The following is a 19958-nucleotide window of genomic DNA, read 5'->3' as shown; positions in this document are numbered from 1 at the left end:
AATACTAATAGTTAAAAAAAAAGCTAAATAGCTGCATGCTGGTCTCTTCTCCAAAAGCGGAGGTGTAGCAAGCGAGAGGAAATGAGGCCAGGGAGTCTGTCAGCCACGAAACGAGCTCGTTTTTCAGACATTCGTGGCGCTGTGTTCTCTCAGTCTGTCTTTATTTCTACTGATCAGGCTAAACCGAATTATCTCAGTCAGTTTAGCAGTGGGCGGCCGGAGTCTTTTTACGCACGCGGGTTTATCCATACTGAAAATATGCGCCCAGGTAATAGTACGCGTGTCAATGTAAATATAAATATTTGTATTTTTATTGAGCTCTTCGTTATTCCTCGTCTAAGGGCGATATAGATACCTAGTGTGCGTTTTAAACGAAATCTTATAACGACCAAACTCGATGGAAGTATCCCTTCCCATTTGACAAATGAAATGCGCCTTAACAGTTCTGTCTAAAATGCTATATATTAACACAAACGGGAAAGTACAGTGTTTGTTTGCGCTCCTTTGGTTACATGGTACGTGTTGTAATTCCAAAAATTATTTGTTTTTCTGAAAAAAAGAGAAAAGGGTCGTATCCAACGCAGTAGTCAGCGTAAAATACACAAACAGCAACAGCAGTTTTGGCTACTCAGATTTTACTGATTCCTCCTCTATTGTGTAAGAGTGCTGAACATGCAAACTTCTTAAATATCTTCGGACTGCGGTATTTTATATTTTAAAGTACAAAGAGACGGAAAGCTGAAGTACCCCAGCCATTGGGTAGCTGGTGCTGGAATCCCCCAGGAGTCTTTACGTTCACCGTCCCGGCGTCACGTGCCCGAGCTCTTGGTGAAACACAAGTTTGGCATCTCAGAACAAGAAGGAACCCGCGGTGGATACAGACGCTCTCTCGACGCTACTGGCAGTTCGTTGATAATGGGTACGATTTTCAGAATCCACACGACACAGGCAACCTGTGCGTGATTTATTTCTTTTTAATTCACTCGCTTATGAGTTCAGCTGGATCTACATTCAATTTAAAGCAAGAAAAACTATTGGAGTGCGCAGATGGATTGTGATAAAAGACTGCTTTGCTTCGGGAGGGATTTGACTACTGTGCATTGACACTAAACGCAATGATTACGGGAACTTGTCACTCCACAACTGTAAGGTAAATTTCACAGAATCAACTTTGAATTAATTTTTTACGCTTGGTTAATGCGTAATTATCAGTTAATTGGAAGGGGCAATTGAATGACTATCACTTGTCCCCATTGTTTCATTGTTCATATCAGCTAAGGATATAATTAATTAATTTAATGATTACAATGTAAACATTTCATTGAAATAATATACTATAAAGATTAAATTCCATTTAAATGTGTTTATTGTTTTGCGGTGTGTTATCTTTCACTGCTTTTTGTCTTATGATGCTATCTATGGATTCGTTTTAAAGAAAAAATTGAGTAGACCCTCCAAGCAAGTTAAGATGTGTGTACGCACAAATGAATCTATCATAGACATTTAAACAATAAACTTAACCGTATGTGGGCAGAATAGAAGAAGACTTACGAATGTATCGTGACAAACGATAGAAGCCTACTACCACGGTGCTGTTTGACCCTCACCTGCGCTATTACAGGGTCCCATTGCCAGCCGCACTATCATGACTGATGGCGAGGGGAGAGAGCACTTTCACTACTTGGAGACCGAGGAGGTGAGGGTACCTATATCGGTATCGGATCAGGGCCCGGATCAGGGCGAAGACCTCGGGGATGACGAAGAAAAGGGAACCGCTAGAAATCCTATTCCCGAGCGGACTGTATTTCGGGAATCCGGCGGACGCGATCCAACCCCGGATCTGGTCTCGGACGACGAAGAGCAAACCCCCTATCCGGCCCTTGCGCCCGTGGTCTTCTTCTGTGTCAAACAGACCACGCGCCCTCGCAGCTGGTGTCTGAGGCTGGTTTGTAACCCATATCCTTTGCGCTGTGGCCATGCCCGTCAATGCTGCGCTCGTACCCGCTGATGATACAGTTGTAACGCTCGCGTTTGCCTCGTGCCGCCGTTTGTGTTAAAAGAGTTTTAATCGCTGCGCGCTGAGAACGCGCGGGGTGGATTTAGAAAATGAGTACATGTATCTGATTGTAGTGTTCAGACAAGCAGATATTTGATCGAGACAGGCTCTTCCGTACATGCTTGATTCGTTAATGCATATTATGTCTCACTGCGATTTAAATGGATGTGCCACAGTGGGTTGCTCTTTTATTAATCCATAGATCACTGGATCTTTTAAAAGTTCCTGCACAGGCCAATTACAAGCTCAGGTGCAAGTAAAAAAATCATAAGAAATTTTACTAGAGTAAAAGCTGCTATAAAATAAATAAATAAAACGGCAAATATTCCCATATGGACATGAAGATGCAAAACACACCAGCTGAGAGCGGGTTTGCTGGATGTCCTAAATAAATGATTGTTTTCTCAGTAAAGATGACCCCCGTGTCCCTGCCAAGCAAAGTTGGCGGCTTTTAGCCGAGCATAATAGCTATAAGGGTAATTGGATACTTGTGATTAAGTGACCCACATTACGGTTTGCTACCTTTGGCCTCTTTTTTCATTCCTGACTTAAGAGGGTTCTGAATTGTGCTTGTGTGATATTTGTCCATTTGACTGCTAAAACTAATTGGGTGCTGTGCAGTAAAATGTTCAATGTTAAAGTCTTTCTGAGGTTATATGAGTCTAAAAGTACTCTAAAGCCTGATCTTTTGACAGGGTGTCGGCAGACACCTGGGGGCCTTTGAAGGAACTGTAGGGGTTCCCTGGCCACACTTGATATGCAACTACAGTATATAGATTTGGGAAAATGTATAAAGTTTTTACAAAAAAATGTAACCCTTTTACCTTGATGTGAGTCCCCTGGATGCCCTTGAGCCTAGGTGGGGTGTCCCTGGATTAGAAATGGTGGAACGTCTCCTGCTCTAATGTAAACTGTACTCTGTCAGAAGTGTTTTAACACTGAAAATTTTACCGTGTGGTGTCCTTATCAGTCATTTTGTGATCAGTGGCAGTGTTGATAAAAGGACATAAGTCTTTTAAGCTTAGTAACATGTACCAGTGCTGTAATCCATTTTATTTGCAATGAATAAATCTTAACCACACAAATTAGTTCACAGTACAGACCTGCTTAAAAGTGCTTTTATGGTTGCTACATAATGGGCTGTCCAGTAATGGGGGGGGGGGGGGGAGGGTTCGTGTTCCTAATTGGGTGTCGGCGCGCGTTTTAGGGAGTGGCTCGCTAGCGTGAGTGGCGGTGGCCCGGCTCGCCGGCCCTGCCACGCCCCAGGGCTCGCTGGAGCGTAGCCGTGCATTTCAATCATGTTTTTTCTGACTGGCTGTTAGTGTCCTGGCCAGAGTGCTTTCTCTCGCATTGGTGGTCTTGGCCGTGGTTTGAATAAATATTATGATGTTGAGTAGCGCCGGTCCCTCTTCAGGCAGCTGCTGCACCTTTAACTTACGTGCTGCCAGTTACTAATATTTATATTACTCTTATACACACGTATGTGGACACATTACACTTACATACAGAAGTGTGTGCACACATTACACTTAAACACACGTTTACATATTATGAATGTGTGTAAAAGAGTTACATGTACATGTGTGTTGAAATGTAAAATGCACACGTGTATAAGTGTAATATGTACACAGGTGTATATTAGTGTAATATCACAAATAATTACATATTACACTTATATGCACACACATATGTAAATGTAAATTACTACACTTATATACACACGTATGTTTACATATTTCGCTTATACACGTTTGCACATTTTACACTTATACACACATGCACATATTTCATTTATACACGTTTAGATATTTTAATAAGATCAACGTTTATTTGAAATGTGTACATTTATTCTGTACCTTGTGCTCTTAGTGTGCTAATTTCCAATGGCACTAGGTTACGACTGCTTGCCATATGAAACATTGTCCTGTTGATACTGTTTCAGCGTGAGCTACGGCCTGTGCTGTTTGAGCCTGAGGTCAGTTCTGAGTTACAGACAGTGCTGTTTGAGCCTGAGGTCAGTTCTGAGTTACAGACAGTGCCCGCTGTTTTCCACCCAGAAACGCGTCGCCTGTAAACCAAGTTTTTGTTTGTAGTTTTCTGACAGCTTTGCGTGTGAAAGGACACCCGTTCGGCGACTGCTGTTTCCTCTCAATGTTATTTTTGCATCTGTGCTTGGAGGCACACCACTGGTAAAATGACGTTTAGTCACACCACACACAGACTACTGGGCTTGTGTATGCTTTGAGCCCAACCATAGCGTTTTGCTGTGGGGAGCAAAACCTTTTTATTGGTTTGAACAAGTCTATGATTGGCAGCTCATTGTTGTTCCACCCAACATGGGGTTCATGAAATCTCACTTTCACTGAAGCACTGCTGCGTTCAAAATACACTTTACCTCTGGGATTTCTATGGACATCAAATCATTCTTGAGATGCTTCCAAAACATGCAGCCAATTTAAGTGTAATATTTTCTGAATCTGATTCTTAATATAATTGTCAAAAAGTATTTAAAGGCATACTATGTAGGTTTTTTTTGCCTTGCTGCAGTCCTGTGTATACAATGAAGTGTCCTCCTCCTCAACCCTGCCCACTTATCTCTGTTTTTATATTTTATATTCGTTATTATGCTATTTTATTTTTATATTAAAATTTTTTGATAGCTGTCACCATAGAGGAAAAGCAATTACACGATTTTCTCTGGTTTTTGTATGAGCCCTGTCAGCTTGTCATTTTGCCTGCCGTTGTACTTGTGCTTCCTCACCTTCATCATTGCAGTAGCTAGCTAGCCTGGTTCTACTCCACAGTCTCTGTAGCCACACCCACCCCTCCCCACACAGAGAAGAGTGTCATGTCCAGAAATGCCCTGAACACATCTTAGAAGAAGAAACGCAGTCAGAGGAGCACGGATTCGACAAACCTGTGCAGAGACAGAGATTGCCAGTGCATAGACGTCACTGGGCATGGTTATTTTATAATATTTTAATGATAAAAATCCTGCAATGGTATGCCTTTAACCCTATCAAGAATTGGTTTTTGGAATGTTTTTTTAAAATTTTATGTGTTCTAGAACTATATTGGTTTCAGTTACCAGAGGTGATTGTTACATCTGTATTAGAAAGTTAAAAACATTCTAGTCACACGTCTCACACCTTAAAGGGTTAGGCGTCGCCTGGCTTTGAAACCAGGAAGCGTGACACCTGGGCCATCTGAGCCCACCTGTCCTGTGATCTGCAGCCACGCTCATTTTTCTCAGGTCTGGCAGGTGAACAGATGAATTTCATTGATTTCTACAGTATCCAGGAAGTTTGTTATTTCCTGTCTTTATCAGCAGGGCCTTTGTGGTGCTCTGTCCCTCCCAGCCTCTGTAATGGGCAAAGATGTCGGTAATGGGGCTTGATTTGTTCCTGTGGGGGGGGTATAAATTGGGTGGCAGGCTGCTTAACCCCGAAGTGTGCCCTTTTCATTAAAAAAGCAATGACTTCCCAGCGGCTTAACCGGCAGCTGATTTAACAGCCTGTCCAGAGGGGCTTTTGTGGGATGAAGTGAGTAAATTGGAGAAGCGTAGCAGTTCTTTTTTTGGTAAGTGTCAATCTCTATCACCCCAGAGAGAGAGCAAACCGTTGAAAGTGCAAGGGTTTTGCACCTTACTCAGCGCCATGGACAACTCAGGATTTCAGCCAGTAGTTACTTCCTTGCCAAGCCTCCAAAAACAGCTCTTGTTTGAAGTCATGGTGTTTATTGCTAAGAACAATTCCTACTAAAAGGATTTTCTTCATATGATGCTATTTGTTAATCATAGAAGGCTGGAATGGCTGAAGTATAAAGTATACATACAAATGTGAAACCCGTATTTGTGTGCATGTGTGTGTGTATGTGTGTATGTTATGTGAATGTGTGTCTACATGTACGTTATGTGTGTGTGAGTACATGTTTTTTATGTTTGTGCGTGCGTACGTGTGTATGTGTGTGCATTACGTGTGTTCACTAGTTGAGTTGTGTATCTATGGTTTTTACACAGCACCTCCATTTTAGCATGCAGTGGTGTTTCCTTCTGACATGTCAGAGCCATGAATTTCCTCCATCATTCAGGAGAATCTGGCACCTCAGTCATGTGACTGCGGAATGGAGTGTTTGGGCTCTGTCCCTCTCAGACAAACCACAGGAACTTCCTGTAGTCAGAAGTGGCTGGTGTGGGGGGTTGGGGGGGTGGGGGAGTCGTGGAGTGAAGATTGCAGATAAAAGCCAAAAGGCCATATGGAGTGTCAGGGCCAGATTTGCTAAAGGATTGTGTTTATTTTTCAAATGCAAGTGCAGTCGCTGCAATGCTACAATATCAATGTCGCGCTTACTGAATGTTGCAGTGGGTCAGAATCACTATAGTCACTGTGACTTGCCATTTGAACAGAGTTGAATGCGATCATGCATATGGATACTTGGGGAGAACGTGCTGAAGCAGTGGAGATTTTTGTAAATCAGGTCACTTTGGTAATCAGTCTGATTTACTAAAACATTGCAGCTCTCCTCTTTTGATTTTAAGAACTGAAAGCAGGTGGTAATTTGTGATGATATAGCCAAGCTCACATTCTGTAAAATGTGTGATCATAGGGAGTACTGCCAAACATGGCAGCAGTCGTCAGAGCCAGGAGAAGACACGAGTTTTGCTGTATGTGAGTGAAGAAACTTGCTGTGCTTCTGCGCATGCATGCGTGCGTGTTGCTGTGGGCAGGCTGTCGTCAGTGTGAGCATCTGTGTGTGTGTGTGCGTGTGTGACTGCGTGTGTGCATGCATGTGTGCATGGCATGTGTGTGTGTGTGCTTGTTGCTGTAGGCAGGCTGTCCTTCGCTCCAGCGCTGCTCTGTGTTCCTCCACACACGGCTCTGCAGAAGGGAGGCAGTCTGAGTGGCCTCCTCTGTACAGTGAGTCATTGAGTCATCTGAGTTTGGAGCGACAGCAGCTTGGGTTTGCGCCTCACAAGGAGGGAGCAAAGAGGAGCGTGGCCAGTAGGCGGAGCACAGTGTGAGCTCCTCTCCTCTCGGACCTCTCCTCTCCTCTCGGACCCTCCCTCTCCTCCTCTCTTTCCTCCTCTCCTCTCCTGTCTTCTCAAACCTCTCCTCTCCTTTTTCCTCCTCTCTATTCTGACCTCTCTTCTTCTCTCCTCTTTTCCTCTTGAACCTCTCCTCTTTCCTCCTCTGCTCTCCTCTGCTCTCCTCTCCTCTCCTCTCCTCCTCTTGTGTGAGCATCGGAGCATCTCTTTTGGGTTTGAATAGCTGCTGTTATAGCACACTACCGGGAGTTCTGGACACGGTTGGACACACTGATTTGACAAGTGATTGAGCATCAGGGGAGTTTTTAGTTTTTTATTCAGTGCAGAGACGAGCTGTGAAAGCAGAAGCGGGAGTCGCGTGGAGGGGGGGGAGGCGGGGGCGAGCCGGACCCCCTCCTGCCCCTGCGTGCGGGGGTGTCACAGCAACCTTACATTTGAGGAGGCTGGTCTGGTGGCGGCTGTTTGCCAGGGGCATCCCTCCTCCGTTGCATGGTAGTGATGACAACAATATAAATGTTTTTTTTGTTTCCGTGGCCGTCGCCATGGTTGCTGTTGCTATTAAATCTCTGGGGCTCCTGTAAACCATCCAGGCAGGTTCTCGGGAAACTAGCAGCAGTTACCGTGGCAACAAGTCACTAATACTAAGGCCAGCTTCACCCACGTAACCCCGAGTGTAGAACTCTGTCTCTCCATCTCTCTCCTTCTACCTCTCCCTCTCTCTCCTTCTCTCTTTCTGTCTCCCTCTTTCTCTCTCTATACCTCTTCTGCTATTTATTACCTACTGATTCATCTGCTTCTACCTCTTTCATGTTACCTCCAACATTCTTCCATGATCCTGATCCTTTAACTTTTAGTTTCTTTGCTTGATGGAAGAACAAACATATGAAAGGCATTGAATAATGGTGTTAAAAAGACATGCAGCTGGATGCACATTTACAAACTGAAACTATAATAACATTCAATCGAAAAACAAGCAGTCCTTTTCCTCCAGAGCACTGTAATGCGAGTTATCAGATTTTCAGAGAAAGGTAACGAGCTGTGTGTATGTGTGCATGTGTGTGTATGTGCATGCGTGCATGTGTGCGTCTGTGTGTGTGTGTGCATGTGTGCATGTGTGCGTCTGTGTGTGTGTGCGTCTGTGTGTGCGTGTGCGTGTGTGCGCGGGGGGGGGGGGGGGTTGGGATGTGCTGGGGTGAAAGCTCAGACCCTCAGGTGCTGTTGGAGGCTCGCAGCGCTGGTCTGCATGTCAGGGAGGAGGGGACTGAAAGCTGCTGGTTTGGATCTCTGATCGGCCGTCTCCACCAGCGCTCGTGCTGATTCCCCCTCGCTCTGAGCGGTGCTTCTGCTTGTCCTTGGGGAAGGACAGATCACTAAGCCTCCTTCCCCAAAGCAGCCGCTCTTAGGGTTCTGTAATCCCGCGGTACGTACGCCCTTTTAAGCCCAGGGGGATTTTAATGCCCCCCCCCCCCCCCCCCCCCCCCCCCCCCCCCCCCCCCCCCCGCTGAGGAGTGCACCATGGCACTTCGGGCAGAATAGCTCTGTTCTGGAGACAATGGGTTCTGCTTCGTTTTCTCTAAAATGTTTTACTCCTGCTCTGTGAATCCGACTCATCTCCTGTTTCTGTTGTCCTATCTGGTCTCCTGCTCATGTCATGCAGTAGAACCTGCAGTGTTAGGAGAGACCTGGGCCTGTATTAATTAAGCGTCTCAGAGCTGAGTGCTGATCTAGGGATCAGCTTCGTCTTTTGGCTCATACTGGATTATTAGGTCATGGATATGGACCAGGGAAACTGGCCCAAGGTGCAGCTCTCCTGCTCTGAGGCTCTTTATGCCCACGGGCCCAGGTCTGAGCTCCCGGTCTGGTGGAAAACAAGGGGAGGAGCCGTGTGAGGCGAGACGCGTGCTCTCCTGCCTGTCTGTGGGAGGTATTCCGCCCAGGTGTGTGCGTGGCTGTTGCTAGGGCCCAGTAAATATCAGCCTGTGTTGTGTCTGACGGGGCCGAGCGCAGTCCCTGGGGCTGATTTGTCCTCCGCTGCCAGCGGTAAACACAGCGAGTGTAAATGAAAACGGAAGCGGCCATTGACTCCTCAGCCTCGGCATTCACCCCCCCCCCCCCCCCCCCCGTCCTCACGGCCCCCCCGCTGCAGTCCAGGGCTGGGCTTGGCCTGTGTCTTCTTTCGGCTCTGAGGATTTTTGGCATTGTGGACAGTCCCGGTTGGGTGGGGCGTGGCCGACTGGGGGATGTGAGCGTGGGTCTGGCTTCCTGTGGGAAGCTGTGTCATTGGTGCTGTATGTAGGAACGGGAAAAGCCCATGTAGTGGGTTAAATAGTTTTAATCATTATAAAGTTGAATTCATTATTTAGTGATGGCAATTGTGCAGTATTCATCATTGTATAGTTTTAGCTCCCATTTGAATTTAGGTTTATCTAAAAACAGGCTCTTTGCTGTAAGGATTGTGGTTTAGATGAAGTTAAGGTTAGGGTTAGATGCTGTGATTGAGATGAGTTTAAGATTAGGATTAAGGTTAGACGTTGTGATGTTGAGATTGAGATCAGATGCCTCAAAGCAGAGCTCTACTCCCAGCTTCTGAGGTGTACTGGGCTTTGTTTATGCTGAGTTTGGGAGGGCATGGAAACAACAGGAAATGCTTCACTGAATGAATCACATGGCTTATTTTATTAGCCAATATTATAATATCAATAAATTTAATTAGTTTCCTATAGCGGTTTACTTAAAGTAATGTTGGTTTTATTTAGTGCGGCAGTAAATGTAGCAGTCCCTCTGGATTACCATGTTGGCACAATCTGTGTTTTTAGGATTACAGTAAATTTCCCCGATTGCTTTAGCATCTGTTAAGTCCCCCTCCCCCCTTCTCCAAACACAAGCACCCAGAATCCATTGTGCCGCGAAGAAAAAGCATGTTTCAAAATATCAAAATGTGGAAACTCAATAAATGGTAATGGCATGCTCAGTCTGTTTGATTTGTGCAACATTCGGTTGTTATTTGAAGTCGGCGTTGCTAGGCAACCTGACGTGGTGTGTACCCGTGGTTGAAGCGCCCTTGCCACGCAGCCTCCAGCCGGTTGTTTGCTCTGCCAGTCAGGGCCGCGAGCCGACCACGCTGGCCCTCCCCCGGAGCCCGGCGAGTGCGGGAATACAAAGCCCTTAAACACAAACGGGCATCGCTGTGTGCCACGGTCACAATGGGCTGAGATCACACTGTGCCAGGATCGCGGTGGCCCGAGATCGCGATGAGTCGGGATCACGATGGTCGAGATTGCGACGGGTTCAGATCGCAGTTGTTGGTGGAAGGTTGCAGGTTTGCTCTCCTGCAGCAAGCCACTTGCCACAAGCTGCTTGTATGTGGCATCGCCCAAAGGCACGGGTGCTTACTGTGTAAAATATAAGTCTTATGTTCTGTGAACTGAAACTCACAGATGCTTAATATGTAAAATATGAGCCTATGTTCCAGAAGCCCAAATGCATGGATGCTCAATGTGTAAAATATAAGCCCGTGTTCTGGATGTTCTCCCAGATGAGGATGCCTGCACAGCAAATAAATAATGTAATGCAATAATGAATAAATAAAAAAACTGCATCTGTTAAAAAAAAAAAAAAAAAAAAAAAAAAACTTCTACTACTGTGAATGTGTTGGCTAGAAGAGGAGGTTGCCGTGGCAACACGGGCACTGGGCCAGGGTGGGACTTTGCTGACGTTTCAGAAGAACAGTCGTACATACCACAGCTTCCACCGGCCCCCCGGAAGCCTCCGGAAGGTTGTGCGTCGTGTGTGACAGGCTGAATGACAGCCGGCCGCCTCACTCCGGCGACCACCGGTCCAGTCCGCTGTGGAACTGCGGTCATTATAAGAGCGGTTATAAAGAATATCTCTGAGCTCCACTGAAAGTTTTAACGTTTTTTGGAAAGTTTGACTTGCGTTTGGTCAAGCGGTCTAAGGGACCGCGGTCTAGGTCTGGTCGAGTGTTCAGCCTTACGCTGCGTGCCACGGACTGGGGGTTTTCTCCAAGGAAAGGCAGTCAGAAGAAACTACCTGGTTGCCAAGCAACCGCTCAGCTCAAAGCTTGCTGTATGCAAAGGAGAGTGTAGCTCGCTTATGGTGTTTGCATGAGTGTGTATGCCTGTGTGTTTCTCTATATGTGTGTGAGTGTGTGTACGTGTGTGCATACAATTTGCCGGGTCAATCCAAACCATTATATGTGTGTGATACAGGGAGATGGTGTGTGTGTGGAGCAGCGAGATATTTGGGACAGAGGCCTGCTGATTGTTTCCCTTTAGCTAAAGCTAGGCCTATTGATTCGACTTTGTGAAGATTTCCCATCAGTCCCCACCCCTTGGGTCCTGGGATCAAAGTGCTCGCAGCCTGCGACACACACACACTGAGATATGGATATACTATACAGCAGTGCTGCTGTGAGCCAGATAATCAAAAAAACGATTTTTCCACATCTAGATAAAATCTATATATATGTACAAAATGGGTTAAATCTCTTCAGTGAAGGTTCTGGAATATTGGATAGTGGAGTTTTCTAACAGAAAGCGAACCTGTTGGCCTCCTTGTCTGATGATGTTGGTCGTCAAAAACAAACAAAAAATAAAAACCAGTTTATTTGTGTCCTTTACAGCAAGTGCATCGGCAGATGGTATAACCAACCGTGTGTGCGCTGTCCACTGTCCCCTCCAATCATTCGCATTATCAAACAGGCTATAAATGATCACTGTGGCGCTGCTTTAATCTTACTGAATGCACATAGTTCCTGTGAAGTGCGCTGCAGGCTTTGTGATGTACAGCAGGGTGTGTAGGTTTACAGGTGAACAGGTGAACAGGTGTGGCTGCCCAATGGTTAATCGTCTTTATTCTCAGAGACTGCCTCTGCAGCTGATTTGGTGTTTGCATTTCCCTGATTATCTCCCACCCACAGGATGAGAAAGCAGGAGTCGCGCTTGTGCGTATTTATTCAGAGATGAATCCATGTTGGTTGCCATGCCCCCAGGCCCTCTGCCGGCAACTCCGCTTTATTACCCGATTGCTGCTTCATTTGACATTTAAAGCCGCGTTAGCCAATGGCAGACTAATCCACCGAATGAGAAATAGCCAGTTAAAGTCACCCCCCCCCCCGCATTTAATGAATTGTTATCATCTCTGAACTGCTTTAATTGGCCGGTCATCCTTGTGTAGGCCCCTATTGCCAGTTAAAAGGATCGTGAAATTGCTGACACAGAGTTGAAGGCGGTCATGTGTGATAAATGGCACATTTTAACTCCGGTGTCTTGTGTTGGTTTGATAAAAGTGTTTTTCCAGTCGCACGAACTCTCCGATATGCTCGCCTGTAGAAAGGGGACAATGTCGCAGATAATACCACTGTGCAATGTGTCTGCTCGTCTGATTGGGTTTTTTTTGCTCTTTGCTTTGACCTTATTGGCCAGGGACAAAGTTTTTTCTGCATACATTGACAAACAGCTCAACATATGTATGTATATATAGTTTATATATTATGTGTGTTGCATATACAGTGCCCACCATATACCATATACAGTGCCCACCGGGTCACGTGTGTTAGGTGCAGCCATATACTAGGTTTTGACCTGGTCTGGTTTAAATAGTTTCCCACTGTTTTCTCCATAATTTAGATCCCCAGCTGTGTGTAATCTCTGTGCCTGTATCCCCAGCAATGTGTAAACTCTGTGCCTGTATCCCCAGCTGTGTGTATTCTCTGTGCTTCTATCCCCAGCTGTGTGTAATCTCTGTGCGTGTTTCCCCAGCTGTGTGTAATCTCTGTGCTTGTATCTCAAACTGTGTGTAATCTCTGTGCCTGTATCCCCAGCTGTGTGTAATCTCTGTGCTTCTCTCACCAGCTGTGTGTAATCTCTGTGCCTATATCTCCAGCTGTGTGTAATCTCTCTGCCTGTATCTCCAGCTGTGTGTAATCTCTGTGCTTGTATCTCCAGCTGTGTGTAATCTCTGCTTGTATCTCCAGCTGTGTGTAATCTCTGCTTGTATCTCCAGCTGTGTGTAATCTCTGTGCTTGTATCTCCAGCTGTGTGTAATCTCTGTGCTTGTATCTCCAGCTGTGTGTAATCTCTGTGCTTGTATCTCCAGCTGTGTGTAATCACTCTGCCCTTCACACCCATGGTAGTTCAGCGGCTGAGGCACATACAGCCCTCCAGTGCTGTCGCTGACTCTGAGGAAGTGCAGACTGCTACTTCAGGACAGTCTGTGCTTTTCAGTGGAGAAGCGCTTCACTCACTGACCCTGCCGTCTGTGGGAGGAGCTAACATGGCTCACATCAGGACAGCGCTGCACACTCCCCGGCCCTCGTAAAACTCTGCTGATCTGGGAACAGGTTTCCCCCGGCCGTGTCCTAACCTTATCCGCTATACGCTGAAATAAAACTGATCCTACGTCAGCACTCCTGATCTGAGACTCCTCCTGAACAGCCATCCTGGTCAAAGTCAATGGTCAGCTTTACCATCAAAACACAAGCCTTGCCAAGTACACACACGCACACACAGACAAAGAGACAGAGACAGACAGACACACACATGCACACGCACACACACACAGAAGCACACAGACACACACACACACACACACACACACACACACACACACTTCCTGCCATATCCCTTTCATGAGCGGAATGAGACAGGCGGTGTTTGTCAGGGATATGTGGGTTTCAAGTAAAAACGGACTTGATGATTCAGAAATAGCAGCAGTCAGAAATAGAACTCACATTTCCTGTGAGGGAGAACGCTTAATTTAACTCCTATTCTTCAACATTTTAAGGGCTGCAGATTGTATTGCACAGGGAGCTATTTAAAGGTCAGTGTAGGAAACTTTCACATGAAGGTCACATTGAGATGGGCTGATGCTGATCAATGCACTGAGGGGTGCGTAGTGCCTCACGCGTGATCATGCTCTCTCTGCACTCCTTTACACGCGTGATCATACTCTCTCTGCACTCCCTTACACGCGTGATCATACTCTCTCTGCACTCCCTTACACGCGTGATCATGCTCTCTGTCTCTTTACACGCGTGATCATGCTCTCTGTCTCTTTACACGCGTGATCATGCTCTCTGTCTCTACACGCGTGATCATGCTCTCTGTCTCTTTACACGCGTGATCATGCTCTCTGTCTCTACACGCGTGATCATGCTCTCTGTCTCTTTACACGCGTGATCATGCTCTCTGTCTCTTTACACGCGTGATCATGCTCTCTGTCTCTTTACACGCGTGATCATGCTCTCTGTCTCTACACGCGTGATCATGCTCTCTGTCTCTTTACACGCGTGATCATGCTCTCTGTCTCTACACGCGTGATCATGCTCTCTGTCTCTTTACACGCGTGATCATGCTCTCTGTCTCTTTACACGCGTGATCATGCTCTCTGTCTCTTTACACGCGTGATCATGCTCTCTGTCTCTACACGTGTGATCATGCTCTCTGTCTCTTTACACGCTTGATCACGGTCACATTGCCCCTTTACACTTTCAGCTGTGTACAGTGTAATTACACACGCATCCGTTTTTGTGCACAACTGTGCTACAGTGTTCTGAAGCACGGTGGCTGTGCTAAGCTGTGCTGTTGTCCTGAGGCACAGTGGCTGTGCTAAGATGTGCTGTTGGTCTGAGGCACAGTAGCTGTGCTCAGCTGTTTTTGTGCTCAGGGTTACAGCAGTGTTTTTCAACATGTTTTGTTTGTGGTTCCCAGTAGTTGCAGATGTTGTATGGCGTTTTATGCGTGACTGGTCTAGTAATCAGAATGTAATCAGATAGTAATCAGTTTGTGTTTCAAATGCTACTCTCTTAGAAAAAGGATTTTTCTTGAAGAGGTAAAGTTCTAACTAAGAACTATAACAAGTTCTCCCACAGGTACTTCTGCCCAGCTGTATAAATAGGTGCTATGCACACCTGCCCCGAATAAGCACATCACCCACCCACATCACCCAATTGACCCAGTTATATAAAATCTTCTGCTAAATTGTCTGTAGCTTCCTGTTGGTGATATAAAGTTTTGTATCCGCTTGGGAAATGCTCACCATTTTTAGAGGGGAATCGACGGTGAATGTTACATCAGCCATCCTAATTTTTTTAACATGGCCATGTGATTGACACCTCGTGGCCTATTTTAGGGGTCTGATCCGCCGCTAAGACATCGCCGAGCCACATTCCTCCGCATCAGGGGTACCAGTCACATCACCTCACCATGGGGCGGGCCCCAGCCATGCCCCTGAAGCATTAGGGTTCCAGTCACATCCCTCGCCATTGCAGTGGCCCGTGTGCAGACAGAGCGTTTGTACAGCCCTACTAATAATAACGTACAATATGCTAAACCTGTCACAAATGTTTTCAATTGTATCCAGTCATTTGACTCACAATTACAGGTCCAGACAGTGGGCAGCGGTGGGGCTCATTAGACGGGCTGTGTGTGACTGAGGAACGGGAAGCCCCTAATGAGGAGGGCAGTCAGTCTGCTGCCTCTCCACGGGGCCACCCACGGGGAACGAGTCAGAGCGCGCCCCTTTCGCCCTGCCTGAGAGTGGGGATCGAAGGCAGGCCACCGTCTGTCCGCTTACAATGGCTCTCTGTGCTTCTTAAATCAAACCCAGCATGCCCCAGCCTGTCCTGCAGTGTTTTACTGGCCCTGCAGTAGTTTAGTGGCCCTGCAGTAGATTAGTGGCCCTGCAGTAGTATAGCGGCCCTGCAGTAGTATAGCGGCCCTGCAGTATTTTAGTGGCCCTGCAGTAGTATAGTAACCCTGCAGTATTTTAGTGGCCCTGCAGTAGTATAGTGGCCCTGCAGTAGATTAGTGGCCCTGCAGTAGTATAGTAGCCCTGCAGTATTTTAGTGGCCCTGCAGTATTTTAGTGGCCCTGCAGTAGTATAGTGGCCCTGCAGTATATTAGTGGCCCTGCAGTAGTATAGTAGCCCTGCAGTATTTTAGTGACCCTGCAGTAGTATAGTGGCCCTGCAGTAGTATAGTGGCCCTGCAGTAGATTAGTGGCCCTGCAGTAGTATAGTAGCCCTGCAGTATATTAGTGGCCCTGCAGTAGTATAGTGGCCCTGCAGTAGATTAGTGGCCCTGCAGTAGTATAGTAGCCCTGCAGTATTTTAGTGACCCTGCAGTAGTATAGTGGCCCTGCAGTATATTAACGGCCCTGCAGTAGTATAGTAGCCCTGCAGTATTTTAGTGGCCCTGCAGTAGTTTAGTGGCCCTGCAGTATATTAACGGCCCTGCAGTAGTATAGTGGCCCTGCAGTAGTTTAGTAACCCTGCAGTATTTTAGTGGCCCTGCAGTAGCTTAGCGGCCCTGCAGTAGTTTAGTGGCCCTGCAGTAGTATAGTGGCCCTGCAGTAGTATAGTAACCCTGAAGTATTTTAGTGGCCCTGCAGTAGCTTAGCGGCCCTGCAGTAGTTTAGTGGCCCTGCAGTAGTATAGTGGCCCTGCAGTAGTATAGTAACCCTGAAGTATTTTAGTGGCCCTGCAGTAATATAGTGGCCCTGCAGTAGCTTAGCGGCCCTCCAGTAGCACAGTGGCTGCATTTTCAAAGTGCTTTAACTGTGCTAAGATCGTTTTCTTTTATCTCTTGCCCTTTAGAAGATGGCCTGAGAGCTCACAGTGGGAATTCAAAGCTGGATTTCCTGGCAAAACAATAGTTTGAAAGCATTGTTTCCCTAATGGGGAAAAAACTGCAGGTATGCAGCTAGTGCAGTGGTAATTTGTCATAGATGTGCTATACAGCAATTTTATGTGGTGTGGAGGAAGAAAGTTTTTTATAAGCTCTGCCCCCTTGCTATTTTTGACGGTCCTATCTTTTTCAACCAAATCTTTTCAATACAACGAGTGTGATCTCACTGCTCTCAACGAATCACTTCTGGTTATTGGTTTAAAATTTATGTTTGCCTGAATATTGCACGTACATGTACCTATAGGTCCTTCTAGATTCCGTATTAAATCAAAACTTTTTCCTCTAAACAACTGTTTTAGCATTAAAGAATATTATTTTCCCATTTTTGAGCTATGTGAGGCAGCTCTTTTCCTGTGTTGTTTATTTTATGCAGCAGTTTTTTGGTTGTCTTTATCAAGCGTGGCAGTAATGGACCTGCCTGTGGACTCAGCACACAAAGCAGTGCTTTTCATCTGCTGTAGTGCTCAGTGCTCAAAGAGCCGCACAGTGATTGACAGACAAACCTGATCACTGGAGGGAGAGAGAAAACGGAACAAATAGCCAAGCAGAGTACAGGACACAGCTGCCAAAAGCTGCACAAATTATGGCCACAGTGTGTGTGTTTGCATGTCTGAGATTGCATCGCTGTCTGCTGTCTGCCAATCGTCAGCCCCAATGCTTACTGCTGCCTGAACAAAGAACAGCCAATGCCCTTGACCTTGAAATTATGCTGGATTTATGCTATATAATGCAGATACGTTTTAGCATTCAGATTGGATGGAAAAAGACCTTGTCAATATGGAAGCACAAAAGGTTTCAGGACGCAGTTGTCCTTCCATAGTTTGGCCACTCCCAGCTCATTACCTTAAGGTCCCTTAGCAGGTGTAGCGGAGTGGGGTACATCACTCTCAGGAATATAACAATGTGGCATCACCAAGAAGGCACAGAGCCCCAATGACATGCCCATTCCCGCAGGCTGTCAGTGCTCACTCTCCTGCTGCTGTCAGTGCTCACTCTCCTGCTGCTGTCAGTGTTCACTCTTCTGCTGCTGTCAGTGCTCACTCTCCTGCTGTCAGTGCTCACTCTCCTGCTGCTGTCAGTGTTCACTCTTCTGCTGCTGTCAGTGCTCACTCTCCTGCTGCTGTCAGTGCTCACTCTCCTGCTGCTGTCAGTGTTCACTCTTCTGCTGTCAGTGCTCACTGTCCTGCTGCTGTCAGTGCTCACTCTCCTGCTGTCAGTGTTCACTCTTCTGCTGTCAGTGCTCACTCTCCTGCTGTCAGTGCTCACTCTCCTGCTGCTGTCAGTGTTCACTCTTCTGCTGTCAGTGCTCACTCTCCTGCTGTCAGTGCTCACTCTCCTGCTTCTGTCAGTGCTCACTGTCCTGCTGTCAGTGTTTACTCTCCTGCTGTCAGTGCTCTCTCTCCTGCTGTCATTGTTCACTCTTCTGGTGTCAGTGCTCACTCTCCTGCTGCTGTCAGTGTTCACTCTCCTGCTGTCAGTGTTCTGCTGCTGTCAGTACTCACTCTCCTGCTGTCAGTGCTCACGCTCCTGCTGTCAGTGTTCTGCTGCTGTCAGTGCTCACTCTCCTGCTGTCAGTGTTCTGCTGCGGTCAGTGCTCACTCCCCTGCTGTCCGTGTTCTGCTGCTGTCAGTGCTCACTCTCCTGCTGTCAGTGCTCACTCCCCTGCTGTCAGTGTTCTGCTGCTGTCAGTGCTCACTCCCCTGCTGTCAGTGTTCTGCTGCTGTCAGTGCTCACTCCCCTGCTGTCCGTGTTTCCTGTTCTGTCAGTGTTCACTCTCCTGGAATGCCCTTTCTGTGGGAGTGAGTAGTACAGGGGTAACCTGAGGTACATTTTCTGTTTTTATTTTTTGGTGAAAAAAAAAGCAAGTAACATGAATATACATGCCCTTCTATTGGGCTTTTATACTGGTAATGTACAGCTAAAGTGCAGGGTACCTGCCAATCAACCCACAGCAATTTAGGGGAAGGGCAAGTAAATTACAGAAGCCCATTTTCCTAATACAGGGGCGTCCAGTCTCATCCAAAAAGGGCTGGTGTGAGTGCAGGTTTTTTTTTTAGTCCAGCAGTACGACACCTGCTTCAACTAATGAACCAATCACGGTTCAATCCAGACCTTGATGAGAAGAATCAGGTGTGTTAGTGCTGGGCTAAAACAAAAGCCTGCACCCACACTGACCTTTTTTTGGATAATATTTGACGCCCCTGTCCTAATGGGGGGTGCCGTAGAGCGATTAGAAACAGAAGAGAGAGTTCTGGAAATAGAAAGGATGAATCACAGCTGGGAGGGAAAGGCTCAGGTAACGGCCGATGGGTGCGGAACAGCAGAGGGGGAGGGGCTGAGCGCTGAGAGGACGCATACGCCACTGCGCTCATTATTTATGATTAAAGAAACGCTCTGCTGTTTTCTTTTTCTTGAGCATAATTAATTCTGCTGGGATTTTCACTGTTTCAGCACAGTTTTCCCAGAGTCCCGAGTTTCTCCACTTTTTATTTTGAGTTTTATTTTTATATTTTCGCAGTTACATGTGAACGGTCGTCTGCGGACATCGGACTCGGTTCAAGGATTGGACCCTGATTAGATTACTTTGTGGTCGAACTGAATCCTAATTAGTCCACACTACTTTAGAGATTAATCCCATCTGAACCGAAGGCTTTAGTCATCTAATGAAGGGCGAGACCTCACACTGATCTATGTGTGTTTCTACAAAGTAAAGTGTTAATATGCATGTAGAAAATCGGTACACATATTGATCACTAGAAATATGCATGTATTGATTTGTGAGGGCCTGATCTCATTGACCCAAAACTTCAAAAATGGAAGTGTTGTGATTCACATTACCTGATTGTATCTATTTATGAAGGACAAAGCTATAAAGAAAGATGTGGTGCTGGCCACATTTAGCAATGCTGATGAACATCATTTCTGTGGTGCCAGGTAGATAAAAGAAAGAAGATGCTTGAATATTTAGCAGCGAAATAGTTACCAGGCAGTACTGAGTGAGATGCAGGAGGTAGTCAGGGGCAAGAGTAAATCAGAGGTGGGAGTGTGAGTCAGAGGCGTGAGTGAGTCAGGGGCGGGAGTGAATGAGAGGCGGGAGTGTGATTCAGGGGCAGGAGTGTGAGTCAGAGGCGAGAGCAAATCATTGGCGAGAG

The 19958-nt window shown here is 46.5% G+C and overlaps 1 protein-coding gene across 4 annotated transcripts in view; it reads left to right on the top strand.

Moving 5' to 3' along the window:
• Positions 1–209: 209 nt before the first annotated feature.
• The window catches only part of LOC118216698 (voltage-dependent T-type calcium channel subunit alpha-1H-like), a 98011-nt gene continuing 78262 nt past the window's right edge, over positions 210–19958 (top strand). Inside the window, exons 1-2 of one of the 4 annotated variants that reach the window (XM_035398103.1) lie at positions 210–919; positions 1622–1956. In XM_035398103.1, the coding sequence (XP_035253994.1) occupies positions 1646–1956 (311 nt within the window). In that variant the 5' untranslated portion in view covers positions 210–919; positions 1622–1645. Of the gene's footprint in view, positions 1151–1621; positions 1957–19958 lie in introns of all 4 variants that reach the window. The other 3 variants (XM_035398102.1, XM_035398105.1, XM_035398104.1) reach the window with 3 other exon arrangements.

The sequence above is a fragment of the Anguilla anguilla genome, chromosome 17 (assembly GCF_013347855.1).
Source record: "Anguilla anguilla isolate fAngAng1 chromosome 17, fAngAng1.pri, whole genome shotgun sequence".
Lineage (NCBI taxonomy): Eukaryota > Metazoa > Chordata > Actinopteri > Anguilliformes > Anguillidae > Anguilla > Anguilla anguilla.
Note: the sequence above shows the minus strand (reverse complement) of the source record. Positions and strands in the feature narration are given on the sequence as shown.